General features: G+C 34.2%; 1 protein-coding gene across 1 annotated transcript in view; it reads right to left on the bottom strand.

Annotated features, from left to right (window-relative positions):
* Positions 1-371: 371 nt before the first annotated feature.
* Positions 372-17,613, bottom strand: part of LOC149784888 (uncharacterized) — a 41,140-nt gene continuing 23,898 nt past the window's right edge. The window contains exons 4-6 of the mRNA XM_089978467.1: positions 14,236-14,354; positions 9,991-10,169; positions 372-967 (exon numbers count right to left, since the gene is read on the bottom strand). Of these exons, the coding sequence (XP_089834593.1) occupies positions 838-967; positions 9,991-10,169; positions 14,236-14,354 (428 nt within the window). The 3' untranslated portion in view covers positions 372-837. The remainder of the gene's footprint in view (positions 968-9,990; positions 10,170-14,235; positions 14,355-17,613) is intronic.

Below are 17,613 nucleotides of genomic sequence, written 5' to 3'. Positions count from 1 at the left end.
TACCCGCAAGCTTTCTCACATACCAACTGCAGGTAGAGAGCCAAACCAGTAATGATTCAGTTGTTAAGCATAAAGACCTAATTTAATAAGGTGGACTCCACCATTAATCCAAATTTTAGAACATTAAAAGTAATTGCTGTTAATTTAACTGGTGTGAAAATCAAGCATCTTTTCAGTAAGAGACTGTTAGAGTATGTATTAAAAGTAAAATTATTTTGGCTCTCTCTGCATACTAGTTCACAATAAGAAATTGTTTTGTTGACAGTGGTGAGAATACAATGATCCCTTAACATGAGTAAAATCTCATCCAGTAGAAAGATAAATGAAGCTGGCAGAGCCAGATGAACTCAGGCAATAATAAAGGCAATAAATACAGTTTCAAGGTGTGACAGTCATCTATCACCTGCTTTTAATATGGATAAAACATACATCTACATTCCAATTCAAAACATTTCACTGCTGGCCTTGAAAACATACTTGATGACATGACATTTAATGTACTACTTAAAATTACACATTTTTAGAATATGCTGTCCAGAAAATTGAGGTTCTAGATATTTGTGATAATGACCATTACTGCCCAATTCATTTTCTAGCTTAGCAACTGGATATTGAAAAATGCAGAAAATGATGAAGATGAAAATGAGGCAAGTAAAATATTGGGCAAGGACAAGTCCCTTTTACAAAGTCACTTGTCTTGGACAAGAAGTTGAGGAACAAATGTTTAAAGCCCTGCCTTGGTTTCCATGATTCTGGTTATTGCCCATGATGACTAAACTTGGTTGCTGTGGTGATAGGAAAGATGATTAACCTTGCTGTCATGGTATCAAAAAAGCTTCACTCAATACTGTTCAGCTTCCAATCATAGTCACTGTATTTGACTGAAATGTTTCCTAAGGTTTCCAGTTTTGTTCCCAGATTGTGAGCTCTGTCTTTAATATTGGGCTCGAGATATTTCTCAGTCCATCTGAAAATAAGAACATCTTTTGAAATAAATGACTGACAATTATTGCAGAAATATGTAATGCATGCAAACATCCAATAATGCCATAAATGAGTGGGTGTAATGCATCCAAACATCCAATATTGTCACAAAGGAGTGGGTATAATGCATGCAAACATCTAATAATGTCACAAAGGGTGTGTGTAATGCATGCAAACATCTAATAATGTCACAAAGGGTGTGTGTACTGCATGCAAACATCTAATAATGTCACAAAGGAGTGGGTGTAATGCATGCAAACATCCAATAATGTCATAAGGGGATGTGTAAATGCATCCAAACATCCAATAATGTCACAAAGGGTGTGTGTACTGCATGCAAACATCCAATACTGTCATAAGGGGATGTGTAAATGCATGCAAACATCCAATAATGTCAAAAAGGATGTGTGTACTGCATGCAAACATCCATTAATGTCATAAGGGGATGTGTAAATGCATGCAAACATCTAATAATGTCACAAAGGGTGTGTGTAATGCATGCAAACATCCAATAATGTCATAAGGGGATGTGTAAATGCATGCAAACATCCAATAATGTCAAAAAGGATGTGTGTACTGCATGCAAACATCCATTAATGTCATAAGGGGATGTGTAAATGCATGCAAACATCTAATAATGTCACAAAGGGTGTGTCTACTGCATGCAAACATCCAATAATGTCAAAAAGGATGTGTGTACTGCATGCAAACATCCATTAATGTCATAAGGGGATGTGTAAATGCATGCAAACATCCAATAATGTCAAAAAGGATGTGTGTACTGCATGCAAACATCTAATAATGTCACAAAGGGTGTGTCTACTGCATGCAAACATCCAATAATGTCACAAAGGGTGTGTGTACTGCATGCAAACATCCAATAATGTCATAAGGGATGTGTAAATGCATGCAAACATCCAATAATGTCACAAAGGAGTGGGTATAATGCATGCAAACATCCAATAATGTCACAAAGGGTGTGTGTACTGCATGCAAACATCCAATAATGTCACAAAGGGTGTGTGTACTGCATGCAAACATCCAATAATGTCATTAGGGGTGTGTACAATGCATGCAAACATCCAATAATGTCATAAGGGGTGTGTACAATGCAAACATCCAATAATGTCACAAGGGGTGTGTACAATGCATGCAAACATCCAATAATGTCACAAGGGGTGTGTATTATGCATGCAAACATCCAATAATGTCACAAGGGGTGTGTACAATGCATGCAAACATCCAATAATGTCATAAGGGTGTGTGTTAAGCATGCAACCATCCAATAATGTCTTAAGGGGTGTATACAATGCATGCAAACATCCAATCATATCACCTGGTCACATGGGGGGGGGGTGTAATGCATGCAGACATTCAGTAATGTCACAAAGGGTTGTTGTTGTGTAATACATGCAATAATGTCATAAGCAGTGTATAAAATGTATGTGAACATCAAATAATGCCACAAGGGGTATGTACAATGCATGTGAAATCCAATAATGTCACAAGGGGTGTGTACAATGCATGCAAAAATCCAATAATGCCACAAAGAGTATGTGCAATGAATGCAGACATCCAATATTGCCACAGGGGGTGTGTACAATGCATGCAAACATCCAATAATTCCACAAGGGGTGTATAAAATGCAAGCAAACTTCCAATAATGTCACAAGGGTGTGTACAATGCATGCAAACATCCAATAATGCCACAAGGGGGGGTATACAATGCATGCAAACATCCAATAATGCCACAAGGGGGTATACAATGCATGCAAACATCCAATAATGTCACAAGGGCTGTGTACAATGCATGCAAACATCCAATAATGCCACAAGGGGTGTATGAAATGCATGCAGACATCCAATAATTCCACAAAGGGTGTGTACAATGCATGCAAACATCCAATAATGCCACAACAGCAGTATGCAATGTATGCAAACATCTAATAATGTCACAAGGGGTGTGTACAATGCATGCAAACATCCAATAATGTCACATGGGGGTGTTTACAATGCATGCAAACATCCAATAATGCCACAAAGGGGGTATACAATGCATGCAAACATCCAATAATGCCACAAGGGCAGTATGCAATGTATGCAAACATCCAATAATGTCATAAGAGGTGTGTACGATGCATGAAGACATCCAATGAATCCGCAATGGGTGTATACAATGCATGCAAACTTCCAATAATGCCACAAGAGGTGTATGCAATGTATGCAAACATCTAATAATGTCACAAGAGGTGTGTACAATGTATGCAAACATCCAATAATGTCACAAGGGGGTGTTTACAATGCATGCAAACATCCAATAATGCCACAAGGGGTGTATGCATTGTATGCAAACATCCAAAAGTGTCACAAAGGTGTGTGTGTGTGTGTGTGTGTGTGTGTGTGTCTAATGCATACATAACCTCCAATAATCTCACAAGGGGAGGGTTTAATGCAGGGTACAATCTTAATTATGAAAGGAAAGCTCTAATATATTGGTACAAATTGCATTATTAGAGACAAGATCTCTTGACATATCGGTACAGATTTTATTATTAAAGACAAGATCTCTTGACATATCAGTACAAATTTTATTATTAGAGACAAGATCTCTTGATATGTTGGTACAAATTGTATTATTAGAGACAAGAGCTCTTGACATATCAGGGTAAAAATTGTATTATTAGGAACAAGATCTCTTGACATATCACAGTACAAATTTTATCGTTAGAGACAAGATCTCTGGACATATCAGGGTACAATGTTTATTATTAAAGACAAGATCTCTTGACATATCAGGGTACAAATTTTATTATTAGAGACAAGATCTCTTGACATATCAGGGTACAAATTTTATTATTAGAGACAAGATCTCTTGACATATCAGGGTACAAATTTATTATTAGAGTCAAGATCTCTTGACATATCAGAGTTCTAATTATTTATTAGAGACAAGGTCTCTTGACATATCGGTAAAATTTTTATTAGTAGAGACAAGATCTCTTGACATATCACAGTACAAATTTTATTATTAGAGACAAGATCTCTGGACATATCAGGGTACAATGTTTATTACTAAAGACAAGGTCTCTTGACATAGCAGGGTACAAATTTTATTATTAGAGACAAGATTTCTTGACATATCACAATACAATGTTTATTATTAAAGACAAGATCTCTTGACATAGCAGGGTACAAATTTTATTATTAGAGACAAGATCTCTTGACATATCAGGGTATAAATTTTATTATTAGAGACCAGATCTCTTGACATATCTGTACAAATTTTATTATTAGAGACAAGATCTCTTGACATATCACAGTACAAATTTGATTAGAGACAAGATCTCTTGACATATCAGAGTACAAATTTTATTATTAGAGACAAGATCTCTTGACATATCAGAGTAATAATTTTTTTATTAGAGACAAGATCTCTTGACATATCAGTACAAATTGTATTATTTGAGACAAGATCTCTTGACACAACGGTACACTATTTATAGAGATCAGATCTCTTGACATATCAGTACAAATTTTATTATTAGAGATAAGATCTCTTGACATATCAGTACAAATTTTATTATTAGAGATAAGATCTCTTGACATATCACAGTACAAATTTGATTAGAGACATGATCTCTTGACATATCAGAGTACAAATTTTATTATTAGAGACAAGATCTCTTGACATCAACACAAATTTTATTAATAGAGACAAGATTTCTTGACATATCAGAGTACAAATTGTATTATTAGAGACAAGATCTCTTGATATATCAGAGTACAAACTTTATTATTAGAGATAAGATCTCTTGACATATCACAGTACAAACTGTATTAGAGACAAGATCTCTTGACATATCATAGAACAAATTTTATTATTAGAGACAAGACCTCTTGACATCAATACAAATTTTATTAATAGAGACAAGATTTCTTGACATATCAGAGTACAAATTTTATTATTAGAGACAAGCTGTCTTGACATATTGGTACACATATTATTAGAGACAAGATCTCTTGACACATTGGCACACATTTTGTTATTAGAAACAAGATCTCTTGACATATCAGGGTACACATTTTATTATTAGAGACAAGATCTCTTGAATATCAGGGTACATATTTTATAATTAGAGACAAGATCTCTTGAAATATCAGAGTATAAATTTTATTAGAGACAAGATCTCTTGACATCAATACCAATTTTATTAATAGAGACAAGATTTCTTGACATATCAGAGTACAAATTTTGTTATTAGAGACAAGATCTCTTGATATATCAGAGAACAAATTTTATTATTAGAGACAAGATCTCTTGACATATCAGAGTATAAATTTTATTATTAAAGACAAGATCTCTTGACATATCTTTGTAGAAATTATATTTTTAGAGACAAGATCTCTTGACATATCAGGGTACAAATTTTATAATTAGAGACAAGATCTCTTGATATATCAGGGACAAAATTGTATTATTAGAGACAAGATCTCTTGATATAGCAGGGTACAAACTTAATTATGCGAGAGAAGATCTCCTAAATTATTTGGGTATAAACTTTAGTCATATAATACTATTATCATGTGGAAGCTGAAACTGAATTAACATATCAGCACACATCAGTCAAACACAAACATGTAGTATTTATGGACCACTGTCCAATACTACTGCTGGCAAAGGTGTGAGAAATGATGTGAATTACAGGAGTACTGGAAGCTTGACAGAGATTTAATCTAACAGTCACCTAACCGACTGCAATAATATCATATACAAATATGGATCATCATAACTTCAACATTTTGAAACTATGTTTGATAAATTTGCAGTATACACACAAAACAATTACCACTTTGGGGTAAGTTTCAACATAAAATCCCCTGACTTTATATGTTGTAATATGTTAATTAGTGGGTATGATAATCTCTGTTCTCAGCTGGTGATTATTCAATATAAAAAGTGATGTAAGGTGATTGGTCAATACAAAAGGTGATGTAAGAAGGTGATTGGTCAATATAAAAAGTGATGTAAGGTGATTGGTCAATACAAAAAGTGACGTAAGAAGGTGATTGGTCAATACAAAAAGTGATGAAAGAAGGTGATTGGTCAATACAAAAAATGATGTAAGGTGATTGGTCAATACAAAAAGTGATGTAAGAAGGTGAAAGGTCAATACAAAAAATGATGTAAGGTGATTGGTCAATACAAAAAGTGATGTAAGAAGGTGAAAGGTCAATAAAAAATGTGAGGTAAGGTGATTGTTCAATACAAGCAGTGATGTAATCAAGATTTATTTGACTTTCAGTGATACCCGTGTTTGCTATCACCATGCTTCCCCAATGTTTGAGCCTCTTGGATAGGTCCCTATTGATAACAACTTCCCTAAATTCCAAAAATGTCAGTTGCAAGGTTATAACAATTTAATTTTTTCCCAACTACCCACTGGACTTGAAGAATCAAGTTTTACTTGCCCAGCAATTAAATCAAATTGCCCAAAGCCATTCTGTATATAATTGCCTTTTTACCAGGTGATACAAAAATAATAAATCTAACATTATACCCATACTATTATCAGACTAGGAACATAGTAATAAGTATTGTTTATTTATTGCATGTCAACAGTTGCACTTTTCTTGAAATCTTAGATTTAAAACACCAAAGTTGGTTTCCTCACACCAAGCCTAAAAAATTGTACTTAGCATAAAGGCACACAAATCTTTGATGTTAGCATTTATCTAATACATTGGCAATCCCAAATTTTCTGTTGACATTTACTAAATATCAAGACACTCCTAAATCTGATGTCAACATTTATCTAATATAACAACACTCCCAAATTCGTTGTCAATATTTATCTAATATAATGGCACTCCCAAATCTAATGTCAGCATTTACTATAATATAATGGCACACACAAATTTGACATTGGCATTTACTTAATATAATGGCACACACAAATTTGACATTGCCATTTACTTAATATTATGGCACACACAAATTTGACAGGGCATTTACTTAATATAATGGCACACACAAATTTGACATTGGCATCTACTTAATATAATGGCACACACAAATTTGACATTGGCATTTACTTAATGTAATGGCACACACAAATCTGACAGGGCATTTACTTACTATAATGGCACACACAAATTTGACAGGGCATTTAATATAATGGCACACACAAATTTGACATTGGCATTCACTTAATATAACGGCACACACAAATTTGACATTGCCATTTACTTAATATTATGGCACACACAAATTTGACAGGGCATTTACTTAATATAATGGCACACACAAATTTGACATTGGCATTTACTTAATATAATGGCACACACAAATTTGACATTGGCATTTACTTAATGTAATGGCACACACAAATCTGACAGGGCATTTACTTACTATAATGGCACACACAAATTTGACAGGGCATTTAATATAATGGCACACACAAATTTGACATTGGCATTCACTTAATATAACGGCACACACAAATTTGACAGGGCATTTACTTGCTATAATGGCACACACAAATTTGACACTGGCATTTACTTAATATAATGGCACACACACATTTGACAGGGCATTTACTTAATATAATGGCACACACAAATTTGACATTGGCATTTTAATAAAGGAGTAAATGCAATTAACCCCAGATTTTGGTTGATGCTGTTCTTCTTCTTCTTATTATTATTATTGTTATAGTTATATGTTGTATGACTTTTAGTGGATAGCTAAACTTAGGGGGTATTATGTAACCTGGACTCTTGTTATCTGTTGTCTATGACTTTTAGTGGATAGCTAAACTTAGAGGGTATTATGTAACCTGGACTCTTGTTATCTGTTGTCTATGACTTTTAGTGGATAGCTAAACTTAGGGGGTATTATGTAACCTGGACTCTTGTTATCTGTTGTATGACTTTTAGTGGATAGCTAAACTTAGGGGGTATATGTAACCTGAACTCTTGTTATCTGTTGTTGAACTACACATTCATATATACATTCATGTATCATTTTTGTAACTTTTTTTGTGTCTTCCTAAAACAGAATAAGGCATTGTAAATAAGCTTGTATTCATAATTAGGAAGAGAAATATTTCATTTACCATAGAAAAACGCAAATAATTATCTCTGCTTTCATTATATGATCATTGAAATTATCTTCTTTTTCCACATTCACTGATTGAAGTGTTAGGTATGGATTGTCAATATCACTTCAGAGTGTTCACTTTTTTTGGGAAAAATATGTTTTGACAGAAAACATGTTTATGGTAGCATTGCAGATTACTTTAAACTAGTCTTACATTTGTCTTACTGGTATGAAGCCAGTATCAACTAAATCGTTCAAAGATTCATATTGAAGTGTCATTATCTTTAGGGTAATATTGTTATTTTGTTGTTGCTTTGGGGTAAATGCCATCTTTTAGCACAAGATAGGCTATAATGGCAGCTAATGTAACTGGTTAAATTAGAACACAGGGAAAACCATGAAAAGAACCAATGACATCTGGAAGCTACTGGCAGGTTTTTCACATACCCACTTTGGCTGAGCCTGATACCCAAAACCTATGTTGACAAAGGTGAGATGGCAGTGATTGGTAAAATTCTAATAGGGCAATAGTAAACTGAAAGCTTTACAGTGTGGGACCACTGATTTCCATGGCACTGTACTATACTGAATCCATGTGGCAATGGTAATAGTAAACTGAAAGCTTTACAGTGTGGGACCACTGATTTCCATGGCTCTGTGCTATAATGAATCCATGTGGCAATGGTAATAGTAAACTGAAAACTTTACGGTGTGGGACCACTGATTTCCATGGCACTGTGCTATACTGAGTCCATGTGGCAATGGTAATGGTAAACCAAAAGCTTTACAGTGTGGGACCACTGATTTCCATGGCACTGTACTATGCTTAGTCCATGGGGCAATGGTAAACTGAAAGCTTTACAGTGTGGGACCACTGAGTTCCATGGCACTGTACTATGTTTAGTCCATGGGGCAATGGTAAACTGAAAGCTTTACAGTATAGGACCAATGACTTCCATGGGCAGTGGTATATTGAGGGCTTAACAGATTGGGACTGGATGGTTGAGTAGTCTAAGGCACTTTTCTTAACAGATCACTGACTCTGATCTCAATCCATGCAGAACAGAGTCAACTGCTCAGCCAATGTGGGTAAGTTAGAATGCTTGCCAGTAGCTTCCCACATGTTGGTGGTTCTTTCCCCAATTTATCTGTGGTCCTTCCTACACAGATTACTGATTACCATGTATCATGTGCTGAAAAATGGCACTGAAACCAAACAAAAATTGGGACCACCAAATTCTGAGGTGGAATGATAACTTTAGTACTTTGCAGTTGAGTTCCATTGGGTATCATATACAGACAAGCTTTATGGGGCAATCATGTACTGAGGGCTTTTTTCCAAATTCCATGGGGCAAAGGTGTACTGAGGGCATTATAGTGTGGGACCACCAAGTTCCTTGTCACCCTCATTATAGTGTGGGACTACCAAGTTCCTTGCCACCCTCATTATAGTGTGGGACCACCAAGTTCCTTGTCACCCTCATTATAGTGTGGGACTACCAAGTTCCTTGCCACCCTCATTATAGTGTGGGACCACCAAGTTCCTTGTCACCCTTATTATAGTGTGGGACTACCAAGTTCCTTGTCACCCTCATTATAGTATGGGACCACCAAGTTCCTTGTCACCCTCATAATAGTGTGGGACTACCTAGTTCTTTGTCACCCTCATTATAGTATGGGACTACCTAGTTCCTTGTCACCCTCATAATAGTGTGGGACTACCTAGTTCCTTGTCACCCTCATAATAGTGTGGGACTACCTAGTTTCTTGTCACCCTCATAAATAACACAACGATGTATGTTCAATGACTATTAAAAAGTTAACCTCTACCAAAACAAAATCATAACAGTCACCGTCTTAAAAGTGATACCTAACTTTCATTATCTGCTAAACAAATTACTTTTTACCTGATGACATCAACTTCCAAGAGACCAAAATCCTTCTGGTACCATTGAAAGATTTTGGACAGCCAAATTTCATCAACCTCCATGGAAATGGATATTTCCTGTGCACAAAAGCTTCTGGTAGCTGCATCCAGTGCCATATCCAGATTCTCCGCTGTATACACATTTATTGCTGGGCAAGACTGAAAACAAAATGACTCATTTTTGGTAAAGTCAACTTCTGGAGCACCTGAGTCCAGGGAAAAAAAAAACTTATGTTTATTGAACAGTTATATCACAGGTGTCATGTTGTGTAAGTGATCTTTCTTTACTGTATTCATTGTATGCAGTGTGTTAAGTGTTCAATCTTTACTATATTCATTGTATGTACTGTGTGTGTCGTGTAAGTGTTCATGCATTACTGTATTTATTGTGTGTTGTGTAAGTCTTCAATCTTTACTGTATTAATTGTATGTAGTATGTGTTGTGTTCATTCTTTACTGTATTAATTGTATGTAGTGTGTTGTGTTCATTCTTTACTGTATTCATTGTATGTAGTGTGCATGTTGTGTAAGTGTTCATTCTTTACTGTATTTATTGTACGTAGTGTGCATGTTGTGTAAGTGTTAATTCTTTACTCTATTTATTGTATGTAGTGTGTGTTGTGTTCATTCTTTACTGTATTCATTGCATGTAGTGTGTCGTGTAAGTGTTCATTCTTTACTGTATTCATTGTATGTTGTGTGCATGTTGTGTAAGTGTTCATTCTTTACTGTATTAATTGTATGTTGTGTGCATGTTGTGTTGTGTTCATTCTTTACTGTATTCATTGTATGTTGTGTGCATGTTGTGTTGTGTTCATTCTTTACTGTATTTGTTGTATGTTGTGTGCATGTTGTGTAAGTGTTCATTATTTACTGTATTCATTGTATGTAGTGTGCATGTTGTGTATGTGTTCATTCTTTACAGTATTTATTGTATGTTGTGTGCATGTTGTGTAAGTGTTCATTCTTTACTGTATTCATTGTATATTGTGTGTATGTTGTGTAAGTGTTCATTCTTAGTATATTTATTGTATGTTGTGTGTGTTGTGTAATTGTTCATTCTTTACTGTATTCATTGTATGTAGTGTGTTGTGTAAGTGTTCATTCTTTACTGTATTCATTGTATGTAGTGTGTTGTGTAAGTGTTCATTTACTGTGTTCATTGTACATAGTGTGTACATCATGTAAGTGTTCATTCTTTACTGTAATAATTTCATATAGTGTGTTGTGTAAGTATTCATTCTTTACTGTATTCATTGTATGTAGTGTGTTGTGTTAAGTGTTCATTCTTTACTGTATTCATTGTATGTTGTGTGTTGTGTAAGTGTTCATTCTTTCCTGTATTCATTGTATGTAACATGTTGTGTAAGTGTTCATTCTTTACTGTATTCATTGTACGTAGTGTGTACATCATGTAAGTGTTCATTCTTTACTGTAATAATTTCATATAGTGTGTTGTGTAAGTATTCATTCTTTACTGTATTCATTGCATGTAGTGTGTTGTGTAAGTGTTCATTCTTTACTGTATTCATTGTATGTTGTGTGTTGTGTAAGTGTTCATTCTTTACAATATTCATTGTATGTTGGGTATACATTGTATATAGTGTGTTGTCTTGTAAGTGCTCATTCTATCCTGTATGCATTGTATGTAATGTGTTGTCTTGTAAGTGCTCATTCTATCATGTATGCATTGTATGCAGTGTGTTGTGTTGTAAGTGATCATTCTATCCTGTATGCACTTCATGTAGTGTGTTGTCCTGTGTTATGCATATTTAATTTGTATTGTTTGTTAGATTTTGCTCAATGATTATAAGTTATGTATAATTGCATTTTAGACTTGACCTAATCTAAAATCAAGTTCACTGTTGGTTTTCATTCTTTTCTATAACCTAGTTTAAGACCATAGAATTGTAATACTTTTAAGTGATCATTTTTTACTGTATACATTGCATGTAGTGTGTTGTGTAAGTGTTCATTCTTTACTGTGTACATTGCATGTAGTGTGTTGTCTTGTAAGTGATCATTCTTTTACTGTATACATTGCATGTAGTGTGTTTGTCTTGTACGTGATCATTCTTTACTGTATACATTGCATGTAGTGTGTTGTGTAAGTGTTCATTCTTTACTATATACATTGCATGTAGTGTGTTGTGTAAGTGTTCATTCTTTACTGTATACATTGCATGTAGTGTGTTATGTAAGTGTTCATTCTTTACTGTATACATTGCATGTAGTGTTTGTCTTGTACGTGATCATTCTTTACTGTATACATTGCATGTAGTGTGTTGTGTAAGTGTTCATTCTTTACTGTATACATTGCATGTAGTGTGTTGTCTTGTAAGTGATCATTCTTTTACTGTATACATTGCATGTAGTGTGTTTGTCTTGTACGTGATCATTCTTTACTGTATACATTGCATGTAGTGTTTGTCTTGTACGTGATCATTCTTTACTGTATACATTGCATGTAGTGTTTGTCTTGTACGTGATCATTCTTTACTGTATACATTGCATGTAGTGTGTTATGTAAGTGTTCATTCTTTACTGTATACATTGCATGTAGTGTGTTTGTCTTGTACATGATCATTCTTTACTGTATACATTGCATGTAGTGTTTGTCTTGTACGTGATCATTCTTTACTGTATACATTGCATGTAGTGTGTTGTGTAAGTGATCATTCTTTACTGTATACATTGCATGTAGTGTGCTTGTCTTGTACGTGATCATTCTTTACTGTATACATTGCATGTAGTGTGTTGTGTAAGTGATCATTCTTTACTGTATACACTGCATGTAGTTTGTTTGTCTTGTACGTGATCATTCTTTACTGTATACATTGCATGTAGTGTTTGTCTTGTACGTGATCATTCTTTACTGTATACATTGCATGTAGTGTGTTGTGTAAGTGTTCATTCTTTACTGTATACATTGCATGTAGTGTGTTGTGTAAGTGATCATTCTTTACTGTATACATTGCATGTTGTGTGTTGTGTAAGTGATCATTCTTTACTGTATACATTGCAAGTAGTGTGTTGTGTAAGTGTTCATTCTTTACTGTATACATTGCATGTAGTGTGTTGTCTTGTAAGTGATCATTCTTTTACTGTATACATTGCATATAGTGTGTTTGTCTTGTAAGTGATCATTCTTTACTGTATACATTGCATGTAGTGTGTTTGTCTTGTAAGTGATCATTCTTTACTGTATACATTGCATGTAGTGTGTTTGTCTTGTAAGTGATCATTCTTTACTGTATACATTGCATGTAGTGTGTTGTCTTGTAAGTGATCATTCTTTTACTGTATACATTGCATATAGTGTGTTGTCTTGTAAGTGATCATTCTTTACTGTATACATTGCATGTAGTGTGTTTGTCTTGTAAGTGATCATTCTTTACTGTATACATTGCATGTAGTGTGTTGTCTTGTAAGTGATCATCCTTTTACTGTATACATTGCATATAGTGTGTTTGTCTTGTAAGTGATCATTCTTTACTGTATACATTGCATGTAGTGTGTTTGTCTTGTAAGTGATCATTCTTTACTGTATACATTGCATGTAGTGTGTTGTCTTGTAAGTGATCATTCTTTTACTGTATACATTGCATATAGTGTGTTTGTCTTGTAAGTGATCATTCTTTACTGTATACATTGCATGTAGTGTGTTTGTCTTGTAAGTGATCATTCTTTACTGTATACATTGCATGTAGTGTGTTGGTGTAAGTGTTCATTCTTTACTGTATACATTGCATGTAGTGTGTTTGTCTTGTAAGTGATCATTCTTTACTGTATACATTGCATGTAGTGTGTTGTCTTGTAAGTGATCATTCTTTAATGTATACATTGCATGTAGTGTGTTGTCTTGTAAGTGATCATTCTTTAATGTATACATTGCATGTAGTGTGTTGTCTTGTAAGTGATCATTCTTTACTGTATACATTGCATGTAGTGTGTTTGTCTTGTACGTGATCATTCTTTACTGTATACATTGCATGTAGTGTGTTTGTCTTGTAAGTGATCATTCTTTACTGTATACATTGCATGTAGTGTGTTGTGTAAGTGATCATTCTTTACTGTATACATTGCATGTAGTGTGTTTGTCTTGTAAGTGATCATTCTTTACTGTATACATTGCATGTAGTGTGTTTGTCTTGTAAGTGATCATTCTTTACTGTATACATTGCATGTAGTGTGTTTGTCTTGTATGTTACTAACTCAATTTTACCTTAGCTCCACAAACTAAAGCAAAATGTATCCTGGGATCTAGTTGCTCAACTATGAATTTTTGACGAGGATCTTTGTTCCCAAACTGTGGCGAGGTTGATGCTGGATGTGGTCTGTTGCCTGAAAGCCATGAAACATGCAGAGGACCTTACTCATTTTAAACAAACTTTATGAAGTGAGTTAAATAATTTCTATCATTGGCAAACTTTGGCAAGTAAAAGATTGAAATTATTTGACAAGTTTTGTAAATTTCATTTGGAATGAGTACAAATTGTAATTAAAGGTTACTGCATTTGTATGAGAAAATATGAACGAGTTTCTTCAGATGGATACTGTATGACCTTGTGGAGTGAAGTATCCATCTCACAAAATGAGTTCATATTTTCCCATACAAATGCAGTAACCTTTTTATTATATACTGATTTTCTTATTCTATCTAAGGCTTAATTATATAAAAAATACACTACAAGAAACAAAGTAACTGAATTTATGCTGTATTTCATTATAAATACACAGGCACAGATTCACCAATATGCAACAAAATACTAATGTGCACATAACTCTACCCAGCAAAATTTGAACTTAGCCATGCAGTTGCCATCACTTTCAAAAAGAATTGTCACTTTTGGTCTACCTAAAATTGAAATTTAGAGTCATATTGTGCATGAATACGCATAACACAAAAATCAGACAATTAAAATTTGTTCACTTCTGGTAAATGACACCATAGTCACTGATGACACTGACATTGCAAATGTTTTCAATGATTTTTTCACCAACATTACCACAAAGTTAAAAGAACCAGTGATAGAAAACAACTTTAATGAACTGAAAAAAGTTCTGCTGCAGCAAAATCTCTGAGGTATGTTTCTCTATCCCATCAGTATCAAAAAACTTTGTTAAAAAATGTCTCAGTGAACTTGATACCAAGAAAGCTACAGAACTTAATGAGATTGGTCTCCGACTCATTAAATCTTCTGCCTCTGCTATTGTAGATAGCATAACATTCATAATTAATTTAAGTATTGCAACCTCATCTATCCCAAAAATATGGAAAACTGCAAAAGTAACTCCTATTCACAAATCTGGTTCTAAGGATGATGCTGAATACTGACCAATCTCAATACTACCAAACTTGTCAAAATTGATTGAAAAACATGTACATGACTTCTCATTCATGTCATATTTAACCAAACACTTGCTGTTACACCCTAATCAATCAGGCTTTAGACAGAACCATTCATGTGAGACTGTCTTGATCTCCCTAACTGATAAATGGCTTCAAGCACTTGACCAAGGTAGAATAATAGGATCTGTATTTGTAGATTTCAGGAAAGCTTTTGACATGGTGGATCTTGAAATCCTTTTGAAGAAACTGAAAATCTACCAGTGTGATGAAAGAACAATTAGATGGTTTACTTCTTAAGTGAGAGAACACAACATGTTTACATAAATAATGTTCTGTATGAACCTGAAACAATTAGATGTGGAGTATCACAAGGCTCAATTCTAGGTCCATTACTATTCATTTTATTTATTAGTGACCTACCCCACTTTTACTAAGAGACTCAATATCATCTACAGATCTCTATGCAGATGACACAACATTGTCAGACATCCAAAACACAAGGCATGAACTTGAAATTTCTTAACAGAATGCCCTAAACAAACTGGAAAACTGGTGCACATGCAATGGCATGGTGTTACTTATGTCAACATGGCAAAGAAGGACAAATCTTGATAGTGATGAACTATGTCTGACATGGAAGGATAAAAATTTGCAAATGGTCTGTCATGATAGACTACTTGGTGTTCTGGTAGATAATAACCTATCATGGACTGAACATATCAAACATATCAGTAAAAAAGTCAATTCAAGTTTATGGCTTCTCAGTAGGATAAGACATTTTCTCCCTGAAAGGCACAGAAAACTATTTTATAACAGTTACATACAACCCTATTTAGACTACTGTAATACAGTATGGGGTAATTCAAATGATAAAAACATAGCAAAGCTGGCACATCTTCAAAAAAGAGCATTAGGGCTAATATCAATCCAGAAAGAAAGCAAGGAAAATTTAGCTGGTAGGTTAAAAATATTACCTATTAAAGATCGAATCGTTTTGAGAAAAGCCAAATGAATGTACAGGATATCTCATAATAGTGCTCCTGAATATTTACAATCACTATTCCAGTATAGGCTACCTGGTAATACTCCCCACCTGCGATCCATGTCTACCAAACAGTATAAAATTCCCAAACCAAATAAGGAGTTATTTAAAAAAAAGTTTCCAATCCTCTGGAACTCTGCTCTGGAATAGTATTCCAGTTGAGATTAGAAATGCCCACTCTATTTCCTTCTTCCAAACCCAATATATCCAGTGACTTCAGAGATGCAGCTAAAATAAATAAATTCCTTTGTACGAGGGCCTCAAGGTAGATTAGTTTTTAGCTAATTGTGTTACCCTCTTTAAATAAAGTCATTATTATTATTATTATTATAACAACAGTTTTTACAGTTTGTCTGGAATGAATGGATTTTGTTTTTTATTTTCTTTTGGTCGATTCTACTCAATCCCGCTGGACTTGGATTTATTAGCAGTGTCAAGTCCACACAAAATACGATCTGTGATTTGAACAGGGAGTGGCATGTCTTGACTCAGCTGAATGTGCATTTCTGTTCGGTCATTAATTACTTGGAATCATAATGTGGGAAAAATATGAACTCTTTCAATTGTAATTATCAAAAAGGTGCATTGGAATATTACTTCATTTCAATTTGAGTGCAGTAAGGAGAATGTTATTGCACTTGGAATGTAGTCAAAATAACAGTACAATTTCGAAATGTGTAATCAAGCTTTAGAACCCATGACATAGCTCACGTAAGTTGGATTTGCAGAACTGAGAAATTACATTTTGAGGAAATTAAAGATGTAAAAATGTAAGTATATTTTTGGCCATTCTTATTACCAGCTAAATTAGACATGTTTATGCATGGTCACTTGCATGGTCCCCCAGCTATTTTATGACGTATATGGAGTCTATCACTAGCTTAAATCTGAAACACTGTATAAAAATGGTTAACGTGCAAAATTGCAAAGCAGCTGGTTTGTCACAATCCATCACAATGATCAGAATGGTATTTTCAATTCCGCGACTCTCATATTTGTTTTGGACATTGCGAATATCACGTTCATTCATTTGCTAGTTTAAAAGTTTCATTTGTGACTCAGTAAACTCATCCACATTGTTCACTTTATCATCTCTACTGTCAAATAGATGAAACAGCTGTTTTAGTTTATTCACAAACACACCTAATAAACTTAAATGTAAAGTCACTACATGAGTGTACATGGTTTGTTTGCAAAGTAGTTCCTAA

Source organism: Sinohyriopsis cumingii, chromosome 13, assembly GCF_028554795.1.
Source record: "Sinohyriopsis cumingii isolate HCF-2022 chromosome 13, ASM2855479v2, whole genome shotgun sequence".
NCBI classification, from domain to species: Eukaryota; Metazoa; Mollusca; class Bivalvia; order Unionida; family Unionidae; genus Sinohyriopsis; species Sinohyriopsis cumingii.
This window is presented reverse-complemented; position numbering and strand designations above follow the sequence as displayed.